The sequence below is a fragment of the Eutrigla gurnardus genome, assembly GCF_963514095.1.
Source record: "Eutrigla gurnardus genome assembly, chromosome: 9".
Taxonomy (NCBI): Eukaryota; Metazoa; Chordata; class Actinopteri; order Perciformes; family Triglidae; genus Eutrigla; species Eutrigla gurnardus.
The window spans coordinates 11,406,920-11,424,382 of NC_139923.1; the positions used below are offsets into that span (position 1 = coordinate 11,406,920).

General features: G+C 40.5%; 1 protein-coding gene across 6 annotated transcripts in view; it reads left to right on the forward strand.

The window, feature by feature from the left end:
• tjp1b (tight junction protein 1b) overlaps window positions 1-17,463 on the forward strand; it is a 46,971-nt gene that overhangs the window by 6,671 nt on the left and 22,837 nt on the right. For 5 of the 6 annotated variants that reach the window (XM_084017181.1, XM_084017183.1, XM_084017182.1 and 2 more), the window contains exon 2: window positions 1,141-1,282. In XM_084017181.1, coding sequence (XP_083873307.1) covers window positions 1,141-1,282 — 142 coding nt within the window. Of the gene's footprint in view, window positions 1-1,140; window positions 1,283-12,100; window positions 12,373-17,463 lie in introns of those variants that run through there. The other variant, XM_084017186.1, reaches the window with a different exon arrangement.

Sequence of the window (17,463 nt, forward strand, 5' to 3'; positions counted from 1 at the left end):
TGATAGGGTCCTTATATCAAACGTAACTAATGGCTTTATCAGGGGTTAATATTTCATTTATTAAGACTTTAAATAAATCAGTTATGTGCCATTTGTAAGAATAACTTTAGGGTTGCCAGATGGTGCGTCTCCCCCTGCAGCAGGCCACCTATTATGTCTCATTTAATAGTCTTCAGTTAATCAGCTAATGCACCATTTACCTCGTGGAGAGAAAATAACTGCAAATATTTGGCCCAAAATCAAGTTATTAACAACTTAATAACTTCGTAGATTTGACAGCAGCACATTAGAAAGTGTGAACCCTGCACGCATTAGTAGATTAAATGTATTAATTGATTAATAGATGAACAACAGTTCTAGATGCATCATTGCCAAATACAAAAGATAGAGAGTTTTTTTTCACAAACTTGCATGAACTGATTGATAAAACATTAGTAATTCATTTAATAACCATAAGTAAAGCAGTTAGTCACATCCTTTCAACCGTTTATAAAGTGATACTGATATAATGAATAATGCTTAATGCAGGCGATAGATGTGGCTGCTCTCAAAAGGTAACCCTCCTGTAGATCGAATCTCCATTTATCCCTACGGATGCTGTTAATTTTGATCACAGCACATTACACAGCAATTAAGCAACGAACATGAGAAACACAAAGGAAATGAGGGGCGGAGGGTTTAATGTGGTCAGCAGGGTTCCAACAGTGCTGCATAAGTATGTCATTTGTGAAGGGTAAAACATTCCCCGAGAGTGTTGGTGATAGGTCAGCCAAGTGTGCCTCCCCCCTACATCTCCCCCTGACCCAGCTGCAGTCTGGCTGGTGTGGCCCACAGAGCTGCACCGGCGTCCTGTGTTCAACGCTGCAGTGCTTCCTGAGCTCCACACAGCTCTCCTACAGGGCCCCTGTGACATTAAATCCAATTATAGATTTCTTTAAATGCCATTTCATCCAGCGGGGGACTGTGGCCTTTTGAGAAACGTGACCACTGTGTTCTTCCTCCTCGTCTTCAGTTTTGCCCGTGGCTCTTTGTCCCGCTGTGATACAAACCATGTTGCATGTGTGTACTTACTCGCCCTGATGTAGCGCTGTTGTTTTTTTCTTTGTCCTCCTCCTGCCTCTCCGTCCACGCTGACCTCAGGATACACCCCAGCCCGACAGCTGGCTCCATCACAGCAGCCTCCTCAGTGAGCACCATTCAGGGCAAACCATCACTCCGCCGCATCAAGGGCCGCATTCACAGGAGCAAGAGCCTGGACAGCATTGATCTCCTTGACTCCAATGTAAGTAAACTGACTCAAAGGCCAAAACGCAATGTATTCATGAGATGTATCACAAAAGCACACCCAATAATGTGGCCAAAGTATAAAAAACAAACATTTACCATCCATTAGAAGACAAAAAAATGTCCCTCAGGAATATGTCTCAGTTGTGAAGGAGACTCGTATGCAGGTATTGTGCATATATACCTTACACCTAATCTACCACCAGAAAAGGTTGCACAAAGCAAGATCCATTTGTTTTGAGTAAATACACGATGAGAATGAAATGATCATACATGTCACAAATGTTGTATTCCAATGTATGAACACGAAAACGTGTTACTTTGATGTGGGGCAAATATTTGTTTTAACTCAAGAAGGAAATCCTGAATTTAACCAGAATCACAGTTTTATATTAATCAAATTTCATTTTGACAACTCAGCTGAGTATGATCTGTCTTAATAAATTAGAGAGACTGATGTGTTACATCATGATAACTGTTCACATTCATGAGTTTCTGTATTGGTTGCACACACAAACACACACACAAACACACACACATGCATACTTTCATCCATAAAAAACAAGTGTCTTGATCCTTAAATGGCTCGAAATGTTCCCAAATGCTCAGATGAAACGCTTTCTCATCTTTATAGTGACAAAATGCCGGTGTATCCTTTGCTGAAGTATTTATAGACACAAAAGACATATTAATTCACAAAGTAGTGTTCAGAGCTCTGATATGCAGAAATCAATGTAGACACAATTGTAATACAATCGTGTGGTTGAGGGCCAAGGGAATTATATTGTGTTGACAGTTCTGTGACCTGACTGTGAATTCAACTCAAATGCTCCAGCTTATGAAAGGATATCACAAAACCACCGAGCTGGTTGAGTTAATGATACAAATACAGATTGGTGATGGGAGGCTTTTGTGAATATTTGAATGCTTCTAGGAGATATATTTCTTATACTATTACTAAGTACTATTTGATGTTTAAAATGTTGTTGTGAAATACCATCTAGTGTAACTTGAGGGTTCATCTTTAACTCTGTGTAAGTAGCGACTCACAGCTTAGTGTTGCTGTCATGGTCTTAGAGCTTTAAGCCCCTCCCTGACATGCTGATTTATTAACGAGATGAACAGTCTGCAGACATGCTTGTGTCTCTGTGAGGCTGCATGCTCACATGCTCACAATGGTAATGCATACATGCTAATGTTAATTGTTTTTATTCAATGTATTATCTGAATGTCTGAATATAATTTCACCGCAATGGTTGTCAGACACTTCACTTGACACTTCCTGATAGTGATAGTTATATCGAGCACCGATCCAATAAATTAATAATATATTATTACATATTATGTATACATAAAACTGGGATCCTTCGTTTATGTTTAAAGCACAATCATCCTTGATTTAAACATTACCTTTATTCATTTGTAAAACATTAACACACAAAGTTAAGTTTACTGATTTGTGAGCACAAGCAACATGAAGTGGGATCACCAAAGTCATTCATCCTCTGGAGACCATGAAGTATGTACACATTTTCATGACAATCCAATAGTCGTTAAAATATTTCAGTCTGATCTAAAACCGTCCAACTAGCAATATTGCAGCAATTTGCATTGTCTCAGCCAAAAAAACAATAGTCATGATTGACTGAAATAAAAATAAAAAAGATCTGTATTTCAAAAGTAATTACAAAATCACCATTCAATTCCCATCTAGTAAACCGGACAGTGGATGCTTTTAGACTGTAATTGACAGATTAGTGGTGGCCTTGATTTTGAGCCATACACAGCCATCATAAGCCTTCATCTGAATGGGAAAATGGCAGCGTATCCCGTCACTATATTCTCATGTCCTCTCGTGCTCCATAGAGAGTGACTTACCTCGTCGTTGTCATTTGTCTTTATGGCATGCCACTCAGAGGACGTGTCACACTGCTCAAGCAGGCCACTATCTCACCAGAGACTGAGAGCCCTGCGAGGGGCTCCTGGCCTTTCCACGCATATTTCTTTTTGTACAGGCTGTGTGCACTAGAGGAAAACTTGCTGACTTGCCCAAACTCAAATGCAGCTGATGGAAGTAACGGTCCGCCTTACAGTGAGTGATGAGACTGCAGGATGCTGCGCTGAAGAGCAGTTTCCATTGCATCCTACTAAAATGTCACAACAGACACAGCACTGCCTCTGAGCTGCTGGGCGATCCGTGGCCGTTTTCGGACAAAACAATCTCCCCCGATAGGCTGTTTCAAAGGAAAACTGAAGATATTAATCTACTGAGTGTATGCATTAAGGTCCATAACTATCATTGCCCATCAGCTAAATAATCAATAGTAGTTAAGACTTTGTTTATATCGATTGTTTCTTTTGATTGCTTTTCTCTCTTGATAGTCAGGGGAGGACGCTGGCGCCTGGCCCACTCCTGCTGTCATTTGTGTTGGCAAGCATCGCACTTGCTCGCAGAAAGCTTGAATCAGATTTTAGTGCTAAGGCTGCAGAAAGCACAACAGAGATGGGGGGGGGGGGGGGACTAAAGTCTTTTATGCAGCCGATGCCTTTGTGTATAGCACGAGTTATTTTTCTTGGTTCATCAACAAAACCTCATCCCATTTCAAAGCAGTAGAGTTTACACTATTTGTTATGCTTTCGGCTGATGTATTCATCTATCTGCACAATATTTATCATCTACACCACTAATCACTTTCCTCTGTCATTCTAAAAAGAAACACCTCTGGAATGAAGTCCTTGCTATATGTGTTTTTTATGGATCAATGTTGACATCATTCTGAATATGCAGCCTATTGTTATGTGCATTATTATTATTCATCATGACAATGGAGGGGAAAAAACATCTTTTACATACACAAAACCTACATTGTGTCCCTGGTGCAGTGTGGATGCTAAAGTGGGGTTGCAGTTGATGTTTTATGTGCCTTGAATCGAGGGGGGAAGATCTGTTTTTAATGCAGTATTTTCCTGCTCTCTCAGCTGTTTTGGAAAATGTTAAAGGAATGTTTGCTGCAGAGGCTGTAACCAGGTGAGTTGCAGAGAAACTGAGAGGGTATCAGCAGGACCAGATGCAACTAAGTCAAGATGAGAAGCGCAATTAAATTAATTACTCCTTAACAGATCAGGATCAGTCACCAACTGGGCTTTGAGCTTTGCCTTGGTCAAACTCTTAATCTCTTATTAGTTCTGCTTGCCCCATCCCATCCTTGGCTGCAGTCTGCCGTGGACAGAGGCTCTCCCCCCTAACCACCACCAAAAAAAAGCCCCAGCGTAAGCATTTATTCGCTGCTCAGTCTTTGGAAAGTGCTGCAGATGCATTTACGGGGAGAGCAACTGCAGCTGAATTAACCAATCTGCATATTCAGGGCCTGTTAGAGGGAGATTGCTCCCGTGTGTTGAAGGTGTGGAGATAGGAGCAGAGGGCCGAACCTGAGTGAGACGCACAACAACGGCCGTGAAAAGAGATGGATGGAGGGAGGGAAGGAGGGAGGAGAAGGGCGTAGGGGGTGGGTGCAGGAGATTTATCACGACTACCATAGGAGGCTTTATAGGAAGGAGGGGGGCTGTGATTGGGACGGCAGCTGATTTTCTTTTAGGCAAGACAGGTCTGTTATATAAGAAGAGGGTTGTTTTTGTCGTATAGTTCATAAGCCCTGGGGGATGGTTGGAGGTGATGGAGGGGGTTTGTATGTGACACTGAGGTGGTGCTGGCCATGTATGATGCGTGTAAAGGTTTCGTGTGTGCGATCCATGGACCGCATGGAGGGGATGGCAGATGTTGGTGTTTCTGGAGGCTGTGACTCAGGAGTGTCCTCTGATGGGACATATGGCAGGTTGCTGTACGCACTCTGCACTACGTGTATGTAATGCCATTATGTCACACATCTAAAGCAGTATGCTTACTTTCCGCCTGTGCAGCAGCAAAAATAACTTTTTTAACTGGCTAATTGGGATGTAAATATTGAATGTGTGACGCCCCAAAAAGCATTTCATTTTGCTCTCAGTGACACTGTAGGATTAAAATATCCTCCTGCACATTTCCTAAAGGATGCTGGCATTAAAAGCAGTGGAGACCTTGGTTGTCAGTGGATGATTTGAAGAAAATAAAGCGTGCTTCTGAATTGTTTTTATGGTCGGGCTTGTGTCCCTCATCAACAACAAATCATTTTGAAGAGACTCAAGACTCAAACCCACATAAATGCCAACAACTCTATTGACTTTCCCGCATGATTTATGTCAGGAGAGAGTCCTGGACAGTAAGCATCGGCAGCTGAGGATAAGTGAAAATGTAGCACTAAACCAACATCACATACAATAGTTCGAGTCTATTAATACCACGATAACAAGCTTCCATGATCATTTTGGCTAATTTTCAAGGAGGATTTAATGTCTATGTTAGCCCCCCCCCCCCCCCCCCCCCACCCTCCCAACCTGAAGGATGATGTAATGTTTGGAGGAATCAAGATGGCTGCCATATTGGGGAAGTCAAGCAGGAAGAATGAAACACTAGAAAGGTTGTCCAAAGACAAGTTCATCAATCACAGGATTTGATTCTCACACGTGTGGTCACTCTGGAGATTACATTGTCTGTTGATTGATTATCATGAGATGGACATGCACTGTTTTTGTGGAGGTGATAAGTTGCATTTACAAAAAGGAGATTTGACAGGTATCCGTATATATATATATATAAATATATATATATATATATAAAATTGAATTATTATTTAGATTCTCTTAATTAGTTATCAGCAATAGTACAAAACGTCAGTGACAGTTTCTCCTTCATTCATCGGTAGTTGAAAAAAGCAAATGCACTGTGATGTATAAAAGCCTATATTATTAGTGTCAAATCACAAAATACGGGTTCAAATCTTGTGAGATTTAACATGTAACAACACAACAAAGCTCCATTTATGGTCAAAGAAATAAACAACACAAACATTAAATACAAATATGTTTATTCTCATGCCCTTCATAGAGCCATAATGTCTATTCTGTATTTCAGAATGAATGAAAGGAAGTATGTGTACATTTGTGTCTGCTGTGTTAGTGGTATGTGTGTGTATCACGCAGCCTGCTGGACATGTAGGATGTGTGCCGATGCCCAGGGAGGCACCATATGCTGTTTAGACTCAGGAGCATCCCATCACAGTGGACCCGTGGGTGAACAACCTTCTTGCATCTCCCTCCATCAGCAAACCGCGCATCATCAGCCAGCAAGGAAATCACGCAGATCCACGTTCCATGTTTTCATGCCACCATGATTGATTCTCCATATAAATGTATTTTTTGCAAGGCTGGAAGCAGTCATGTTTGACGCAGACAAACAGTGTTCAGCTGAAGTCCTGCAGAGGGCAGAGTTTTACTATCTATATGTACAAGAACACAGTGAAGCATCTATGTTTGCATAACTGACGCAATAGAGAAAGGAGGGGTCGGATGTGCAGTTGGGTTTGGATGAATGTTTTGCTTTGATGTGTGGTGACAGAAATGTTGCTGTAGTTGCTAAAACACACATTATCAAAAACAACGGGCAACACAGTCGCTAGAATGGAAAGAGTTGTTAGCATGAGGACACTTAATGTTGATGTTGTTGATGAAGTCGAGCAAAAGATCATACAGTTTAACCTCCGACTCATCTGATGCATTGCACAGGGGGCCTTGCACTGATGTTCTGAGAGAAATACTTTCTTATTGGATTTATCAATGACTCCACCTGTGGTTGTGATACAAACACATTTCCAGTTGTATTGAGAAGCAGTGGAGATTCATAGCATTGTCTGGCATCTTTCCGCAGTGCGGTAAATTACCCCCTGGGTGGTTTTTTCTCCCCTTTTCTTTTTTGTCTCCGTTACCCCCCATCACCTGCCCTCCACAATGCCCCTTCAGTCTAGTCCAAAGGGAGCACCTGATCCCACACCACCGAGGCCTCTAATTGCTTTACTCTTATCCCGAGCAAGGATGCTCTCTTGGGAAAAAGCCATGAATAGACTTATGAATCCAAACTAATTTAAAGCTCTGGTTGATGGAAAATAAAAAATGCAGCCACTTCATTAATACTTTAACTGGCAGGTCACATCAAGGGTCACACTGTGGTCGAGGCCATTCCCCTCTGATGGTAAAAGCTTTTTATATCTCCTAATATTATTATAACATTTTGTGGTTTCAGAGCTCAGCTTAATGCTCAGTCAATTTCCCCTCGATGAACAATGGCCGTTGATGATGATGAATATTTTAGATTTTAGACAAGTGAGTCTCCCTGGGCCTATGTGAGAAAAGCCTCAAAGTATTCGTGGTTAATTGACATAGATAATTAATCTGTCACTATTTCCAGCTGTCTGTGAAATCGCAATCGGATTGATCAGAACCCGGCTGCTTTAAAAGCTTTTATTCCCCTCAAGGAATTCAGCTTCATGGTTAGAACCGCAGCCTATGATCTATAGTCTTCCAAAGGAAAATAAGTCCTAAGTCACCATTTTGCCGTTAAAGACCTCTCTGTCATACACGTGTCCACATTAACTGATTGGAATTGTTCATCTTTATTAGCATTAGTGCTCCTGTCCTGGGATAAACATACTTAGGCGATTGCTTCTTTGCAACTGTACATGATGCTGTAGTTTGATCCAGAGAGGATTTGGATGTCAGTGGCCTGTTGTCACATGAGCCTCAGAGCCCCGGGATGTGAGGTCATTTCATGTCACCTGATATGTCTGAGCTTTCAGCTGTTGGTGGGGAAAAAAATGAGATGGAGATTATGGTTCGTTTCAGGAATCTTGAAAAAAAAAAGTATTTTCTCCCTGTACATGGGTTCTGATTGTATTTCTTTTACAAATTGAATGCATCAGTAAATCCAGATTTGTGCTTTGTCAATTACATCCTGTGTGTTCTCAGTGTCAGATGGCGTTTGTCTCCATTTTGTTACTTCCTGTAGCTCAACACCATTACTGTATGCCACATTTCATTAATATATCTACTTTTTAAGTGGGAGTGATTTGGATGTTGCAAACACGAAAGTGTCACTCCTGGCAGTTGACAATCCAGTTATTATTACAATATAGAAACTAATGATTCCATATAAACTGCAAGCACATCACAAAGAATGGAAAAATCTATTGTTTAGCTGCTTTAAATGGCCCTTATATAAAAGCTGAATATGCAAAAGCCTGTAGGGCAAAGCCGATGTCATTTTTATCTGTATTATAATTGTAGAATCTTATTTTCAGGTGACACACTATGTCTCCTGCATGGTTCAGTGGCATTTTACTGCATCCTCAACTCTGTACAACCTCGCCGAGGTCACAGCTCATTCCTTTCTAAAGCCCCTTTTGATAAGTGTTTTTTCTAACTGCTGACTTTACAAGATTTCTCATGCTTGCTGGATCACGGACCCTTGTCTCTTTCCTCGGCTCTGAGGCTGCTGCACCACGGAATTGCGATGCATTAGGACACCTTGTGTAAGGAATTTCTGTCCCGAACACATGGGTTGACAGTCAAGTCAGTGTGCTGCTTTCTCATGCTAGAGGTCAGTGATACTGACAGAGGACAACACAGAAATCACAGAAACACAAGCCGCTGTACAGTAGCCAGCTCCCTCCCTTATGCGATTATGTTGATGTACTCCAATTTGTAAAATAATGCATGGCAAGATAAGAACGCAAATTTTTCCGTATCGTCTTGCAGCTTTGGCAACATGGCGTCACGTAATATCATCTATTCTCTCATGTTGAACGAATCCATTCCTTTTCTTCTGCTGCAGTGCTATGTTTAACATCCGTCACGTCATTTGATAGCTGCAGTCATTAAAGCTCACAGATAGCCACGCCAACCTTTGCTTAGTAGGCTGTTTTCCTGACCTGTGCAGCTGAGAGGTGACTCACTCGCTGTCAGGAGCTGTGCACTCTAAAAGCCAACCTGCTGTGAATTTGTAATTTGCTTTTCCACTCGTGTGATTTGTTCCTGCAGTTATACTCTGGTTTGGAGCCTGTCTGTGTGTCTGAATGTGCTGATGGGGGAGCGGGGCTGCACAATTCTGTTGCACGGCATGTGAACCTCCCTCTGTGCTGTTGGAGCCAGTGATGCAAACACTGTTGTAGCATTAACAGAGGGTATTTCAAGGGCTTCAACAGAGATGTATTGAGCAGCGAGAGAGAGAGCCAATAAAAACAACTTGAATGCATTTCCGGAGGGGTTGAACTGTAGTTAGTTTTAATATCGCGATGCATAATGAGAACTAATGATGCCATCATTTAGCCACCATTCATGCTCAGTGACATACTATCCTGACATATTGCCAAAGGTTTGCATGTTATTGCTCTCAATGGACAACTCAACAAACCTCAAGAGGTGCAGGTTACACATACATATTTTGAGCAGTTCCTGCTAGATATCATTTTGTTTTTACACAGGATATAAATGACTGACCTTGTTTATCTAATTTGTATGACCTTGTTCAACTCCCATTCTTCCATTTAAGATGACCCCCCCCCCCCCCCCCCCCTCGCCCCCACCCACCCTTCAGATCCTCCAATGGAATCTGCGGCGAGTCTCCCTACGTCAGCAACATTGCAGGACCTCTGTGCTCCTCCGGCATTACATTCAGTCCCTATCTTCTCCTGAGCTTATTAGTGCCAGAGGTAGAGGTGACAAGAGCGGTCACACAATCTCAAAGTGATAAAATGCACAACAGAAGGTGCTGCAGAGAGTTAGGTACTTCTGGAAAAGCCAGCGCAAAGACTAAAGCGCATGCGATGGAGTCTTAAGAATGGAGTTTGGTGCAGTGCACAATTTACATTCTACTGTATATTGATTAAATCTGTATACCCCGTGGGAAGGAGTATTGAGCATCGTGACTGTAGGGTGGGTTTTAGTTATATCCTCTGCATTTTAAATGTCTTTATGCAGCATGTCATTACTACTTAAGTAGCCTACCTCAGCTTTCCCTGTATAATGTTTATGTTTGCGGTAGTTAAAAGTGATATCCAAATAGATTTTTTTTTCGTACCGTCTTTCCAATTCAAAACAGTATAACATCAAAGTGAAATATCTTCCACATTAAGGGCCTCTAATCTTCATCCTCTGCAGCATAGTTTATAGAAAGCTATCATTTTTAAATTAAGCTGCTTTTCCTGATGGTGCACAAAACACTACACACACACACACACAGAGAGAGAGAGAGAGAGAGAGAGAGAGAGAGAGAGAGAGAGAGAGAGAGAGAGAGAGAGAGAGAGAGAGAGAGAGAGAGAGAGAGAGAGAGGCATGGGGGTTAAACCATCTTGTCCTTGTCCAGTCCTTGCCTGATCAATCAAACTACTCGGTTTTTTAAATTCAATCTGTCAAATCAATATTAAGGCCTGGTTTACATGAGAAAGTTCTTGTTGCTTTTTTTTCTTTTTCATTGTGATAAAATACATCTGGATGCAAAGTTCTGGGTGTATAACATTAACAGGATATCTACTATATCTTGCCATACCAGGTGTTTCAAAAAGTGATTAAAGAAGAAGTATTTCTTGGAAAGCCTTGGTTGTAGTACTGCAACACTGCTCAGCAGCTAATTGAAATGTATTGTGCAAACAGATTATTTATTTAATCAAACAATTAAAATTATAATATAATGAACAGTTTTAAAAATGCCTCTCTCTTGGTGCATGAAGGCAATGTAACAAAGCTCTCAATAGCTCTGGTTGCTCTCTCATCCTCACATCAATTTATTTGTTTACTGTTTTATCAAAATACAAAAGGTCTATTTAAAGATAAATTAGAACCCTTATGTCACATACAGCAAAAGGAAAGCGTACAGTCTGTTAGGCTTTCTGCATTAGACCAGAAGTCCACTGCACCACAATGCTATAGGGAAATATATTACCTGGAACAGGAAGTTATTGAAGTAGCTCATACACAATTAAAGCATAGATAATAAATACGCTGTAGTACCAGGTCCTCCTATCTCAAATATTTGTATTTAGTTAAAAAAAAATCCTAGTTTTTATAGCCCTGCATTTTTGAGAATTAGTTGCCAATTATTCTAATGTCTTTTCAAATCAATCAATCAACACCTACATAGTTTTATTGTAGGCTGGAAGCTAAAAATGGGCCAGTGAAAAGATACCCTCTTAGTAGAGAAATACACCATGCTCATCTGTTTCTTATTTGCAGTAAGCCTATAGTTAATTTCAAACTTAAAATAAAAAAATATATATATGATTCCTGTCATCCGTCCATGAATAGAAATAGGTTGGTCAAATTACTATTAATATTCCATAAATAATAATAATATGATAATAATAATAATAATAATAATAATAATAATAATAATAATAATAATAATAATAATAATAATAATCCATCCAACCATTTTCTACCGCTTATCCTGTATTTAGGGTCACGGGGGGGCTGGAGCCGATCCCAGCTGTCATTGGGCGAAGGCAGGGTTCACCCTGGACAGGTCGCCAGTCTATCACAGGGCCAATAATAATAATAATAACAATGACAATAATAATAATTATAATTATAATTATAATAATATATCTAATATCTTTGCTGTGAGAATGCCATTATTGATGATATTCATGCATTTGGGGCTTTTCCGTGATAGAAATGCAGTACGCTTTGGATGTTTTTAGAATAAGACATAGCATTTAATATCAGGGTATTTTCCTTATTGATTGGTGCATTTAAAATAGATGACCAGATAACAGATATACACATATAATGGGCACTGCCTCTGATAAAGCTTCATCGGTGTATGTTCACACTCATCGACGACCGCTTGTTCTCCCGCTGGAATGGCGCTTGATGCTGCTGGATAGCTGCTGCTGCGGCTGCTGCTGTGGAAAGCATCTCTGCATCCCTCCCCTCCCCCCGCAGAACCATTTGGAATGGTTTCTTCCAGGCGAACCTGTCACTGTCACCGCGGCGGTGACGGCAGCCGAAGTGTGAGAGCAGAGGGGGGGAGAAGGAAGGCTTCATCCACTGCCTGCCATTGCAGTGCGGCGGCTGCTGCTCTGGAGCCACACCAGGAAGGTCTTTCCATTCCTCTTCTGTAAGATATTCACAAGCACGCCGTGAGGACCGTTTGTTTTACGAAAGGTGAATGGGTTTCTTGATCTATCCGTGAGTACATTATCCGGCAGAGCGTGTTTCGCTGTAGCCGCAGGAGCTGATTGGATGCGTGTCCCTCTGCGGGTACGAGCGAACGATAACGGTGCAAGCCGAGGTAACTTAGCTTCCTCACTGTTAGCGAACTGTATCTACGCGGTATGCTAAGTGCTGAGCTAGTTGTTCCACATGCTAACGTTATCCTCTTGTTGAAAGCATGAATAACGGTGTCCATTGGCCTAGTTTTTGTGGAGCTTGCATAAGCGATAATATGAAGTCACAAAATGCCTTTCGGTCGAGCTGTCATCGGGCGGACGGGTCGTCGCACGTCAAGTGCGCGAAGCGTCCAGGTAACGATAGCTGGGATGAGCTAGCCTAGCTGCTGGAACAAAATGTCGGCCAGCTCTGGGTTGATTTGACCAAAACGGTATAAAGGGTGCTCTATATTAATACAGTGTCAGACTGCAAGAGCTAAAGGAGGGTGGTATCGTGAGACCAGCTGCTATAAATATGACAACGGGTTTAATTAAATAAAGGGAAGGTCAAGCGGTGGCTCACCTTGTTGTGATGGTCCGTTTGTAAAACCAAAGTGGGTCTTTGGTCAAGCTAGGTAACTAGCAGTTGGCTAACGTTAGCCTTTTAGCTGCCGTTAGTTTTGGTGACACTGAAGTACTGCTTGTCTGTCCCGTTGTCTTCCGCGTTACCAGCTGGTATAGGAATGTCATGTCAGCTGTGTTTGGGGGCTTTGCTGTGTGCTACCGTCGGTGTTTGGTACCATCTCACTATTAAGCTAATTTCCCTACCCAGGCACTGCTGCTAACATGAACTAATAGTACCAGACCTGATCACCTGTTGAATATTGTTAACGCTGGACAGTATCGTGTCATAGATTGTTAACGTTTGTTTCGTAAATATACACTTTCTATACATGAAGCTTATTTGCAGCTAGTGAATGGACAGACAACATAGCCCGTTAACTTTTATCTGGTGTGCAAAATTACATGGTATTTAGCCGAGAGATAACAAAAAAAGATCATATGAGGTAAAAAAGTAGCTATATCTGGTATTATCTTTACCTTATCCTTAAGTACCTTACGAGATAACGGTATATAATTAGTCCACACCGCTGTGGGAAATAAACAAAGAAGGCCTGGTTGACTAACATCTCACAACTTTGGTTTGGATTACATAATGCATGTTATCATTATTAATAGTGGCCAAAATATAATCTATTAATTGTGTTCTTAATGTTGCCATTCATGCCCAGTACATTGGGGTTTTATTCACTTATTTTGTGAATAGTATGGGGTAAATCTGATCTTGTCATAGAAGATATTTGTCTCTTGATATGTGTGGTTTCTATAATGGATAACAGGCTTTGAATTTAAAGCAAGCTCTCAGATACGATTTAAAGCATACAGTAATGTAGCGTGTCTTCTCCAACTATATCATATGTACAATACAATGTATAATTGGTATGATTTTCAGTGGAAGTATGGTCAATTACTGCATGTCTGCGTATAAGTGCCGGGGTCTGTGACTTCAATATGCCATCATTGCTGGCGTCATGATAGTAATGGTTATATGAAAGGGCAGCTGGACAAGGCAACAGATTTGTCCAAGTGAGGCACAATACAGATCATATTTGTGGCAGCCAGTGGATGTTTCATTCCATGATTAAAACATTTTAAAAAACATATCATTCAGATGGCAGTGTTGTACAGGGGATGATTCTGGCAAACATGACGCCTGAGATGAAGAGAATATGTAGCTGCTCAAGGGCAGCCTTACACGTTGGCCTGTAAATCATGTTGACCTAAACTGTCATGGGCAGCAGTCATCTGAACCATCGTGGTTTTGGAAGGACAAATGTATATGATATTTTGCCTACTTAAGTTAAATTTGACTGCAGTTTTGTTGTCCTGTGTATTTGTAGAAACTGTGTGGAATAAGGTGCTATAACATACGACATAAATTCTATTTCTCCATCGAACAGTCTCTGTGTTAACAAATGGCACATTTATATTATGTTCATACCTTCAGTTATACAGAAGCCTGCTCATACGAATCAAGTCCATCATAAATCCCATTTTGAAAGGGGGGTGAAATTATCTGGATGAAGAGGCATTTCAATGTGAACCTCTTTTTCTTATAAAGCATCCCTTATCACCATTTTTCATTGGCTCTGTTGTCCTCATTTCAGTCACTGTGACTGAGAGGAGGCAGATTGCAGGTCAGTGGCTCAGCTTATCAGCACATTCCTGCCCTCTTGTGTGTTCTGTGTGGGGAACTGATAACTTCCACAGGGCTGATTGAGTTCAGGGGCTGATTCCCTGGTCCATGTGTTGAGGACATACTCTGGTTATGATCACTGGCTTAAGCTGTGGAGCCTGAAAATAGACTCTGCTCACATGGAGACACTGTCCCTGAGAGCAAGTATCTAAGGTTTGAACTTCATTTATTTAAATATTATATTTTTTGTGGGAAAAAGGTTTATTGAAGTCCAAAACTCAAATTCGATTCTTGAAATGTGGGCTTTTGTTTGCTATTTTATGGTATAATTGTTATACTTTTCTTGGATGGTAAACATTGTGGAGAAAATAGCAGTTAGGGTGTCATATTTACCTCACAAATAAAGAGAATATTGGAAATTTGCCATTGAATGATAACTTTCCCCTGTAACTGCTGGATATGTAAAGAAACAACGTTTGCTAACCTGTTCTCCATATCATCTTAAAAGCTGCAGATAGATCAGTTTTGTGCACACACCTCTGCTGCCCCAAAAAGTCAGTTATCGCAGGTTTGATATTAAAAATGCATTAGTTAGAGGGATAGAATAGGATCAAAACCACATATAATAATGTTAATCAGCCTCACCACTCAATTTCAAGATTTTTTTGTTTTTTCCACACAACACAACTTGACATGTAAATTGTGTTATGACAAAAGGAAAGATAACCAGCATTACAATATGTCTGTTCTCATCTGGGGAATGCGTGGCAGGTCTACAGTGTTTGACAGAAAGCAACAACTCATGTCAGCATCAATATTATGAGAGCTGATTTTGTAATAACAGGTAATTATCATACTGTCTAAACACAAAGTTCATGTGAACACTTGTTAATTACAGTGTTGAGTCATCCTCAGTGTACCACATCAAATAAGATGCCCGCTGGCTTTCTCCTTTTTGGAAACTGAAATCAAATTTAAAGTACTGTGCCATTGTGTCTATACAAAGCTGCAATGACGTTAAGTTTCATTAGGTATGAGTGTTTAATCCATTACAAAGACACTTTGTTCAATGTTTTATGTCCATTTCTAACATGGATTGCCAATCAGACTCATCCCACACACACATTGTAGCATTTTGCTTCCCTACAAGCCTCTTTTGGCTGATGTAGAAATGATTAATTTGGAGGCTGGTAGGCAGAAGATGGTGAAGAGAGCAAACAATGTCTGGAATCTGTCACCACTCGGAGGGATGAACATTTAAATAGTTTCCTTTGCCAGTGGAGTCCGGCTTGTCAAACTCTATCATCATCATTATCCTGACTGATAAGTGGGATGTCATGACCCACATGGCCTTGGTTTGGCGTGGGATCCATGCTCTACATTGATGAATCTGAGCTAAATATTTGTAAAGTGAGGGCTAACTCTGTTTGTGTGTTGAGTGCTGTTCAATGTTGAATGATTCTCTTTGTCAGGCTGTGAGTTCACCATATCCCAGCTTGGCAAACCTGGGTTGTATATTTTCACTTTTATGCATTTTTTTCTTTCACAATCATACACAAATCTGTAACACAACATGAAAATACGTTCTCCGCTGAATCGCTGATTTACTTTATCTGGATGAAAAGTGCGTCCATGTCAGTGATCACTGCTGCTTTTACATAGAATAGAACAGGGTGAAACAAAAACGTATGATTAGTCGACTCCTCACCGCGTCATTGGAGCACTGAACAAAGTTGACAGTTTATATTGAAATCTCAAATTTGATTTGTCGTATGTTAAAGTTGAAGGCCAGTTACTGGCTTTGTGTCACCGGAATGTTGCTATGCTGCTCGTAGTGTGAATGCAACATATTAAACATCTCATAAATGTCAGGAATTTGATGAGGAACAATTAGTCTTTTAACAGCAGTTCAGGATGTTGAAGTGCATGAGGTTGAATAGATGGTTTATAGTTTACTGTTAAGTAAAAGCACTCTGAGGTGCCCTAGTAACCTTCTGATCGTGTCATGCATTCGGATGAAGTGTACAGTGAAATGTTGCTACATTTGTCTCATATGGAAGTACATTAGTTTTCAGTTGTCGTTTCCTCCCTGCATTCATAACATGACTTGAAAACAAAAGAGGCATTGTTAAGAGAAAGAGAAAAGCCCCAGTCATAACAACTATATCAACCATGTATTTCCTGTTGGTGGTGAAAGAAAATGTCTTAATGCATGTATGAGGTTGGCATAATCTAGAGGCTTGAAGTTGCCTTAGGATGAATTCACATGCAGTATAGCACTATAGAAAATAAAGGAATCTTAATGGGGTAAAATGCGTCAACTACTAAATATAGGCACTTCTAAAAAAGTTGCCTAACTGTGTCCCCTAAATGCTGCTTGATTGGATACTCCTAAAGATGTTTTCAACTGGAAAGAACAATGTTCTTTGTTTTATTTGTGTTTTGCTGCAAAGTGCACTGCAGTAAGCTTTTTTGTAATAAAGCCATTTTAGTTCACACACTGTAAACACCATTATAACTTGGGCTGAAGTCTGTATAATTATGAGCATTTCCTGGAGGAGATATTAACTGCAGAGTTAATTTCCCCTGAAATAATTAACTTATTTTAACTTAAAACGTATTGAACTAATCAGGAAGATGTGCAAACAAAAGAAGGTATTAATTACAAAATAAGTTAAAATCAAGAAATCTATACTAACTGGCTGTTAAAGTTATTGTGTTGCCCTACAGATGTCAGAATTTCTTTCCATGTTGAACGTTGGGATGTTATGCAATCTTTGCTTTCCTCTCATTCTGCCTCCACCTCTCAGATTTCCCTTTATTTGTATAGTTTATAATGGAGATTTTGTT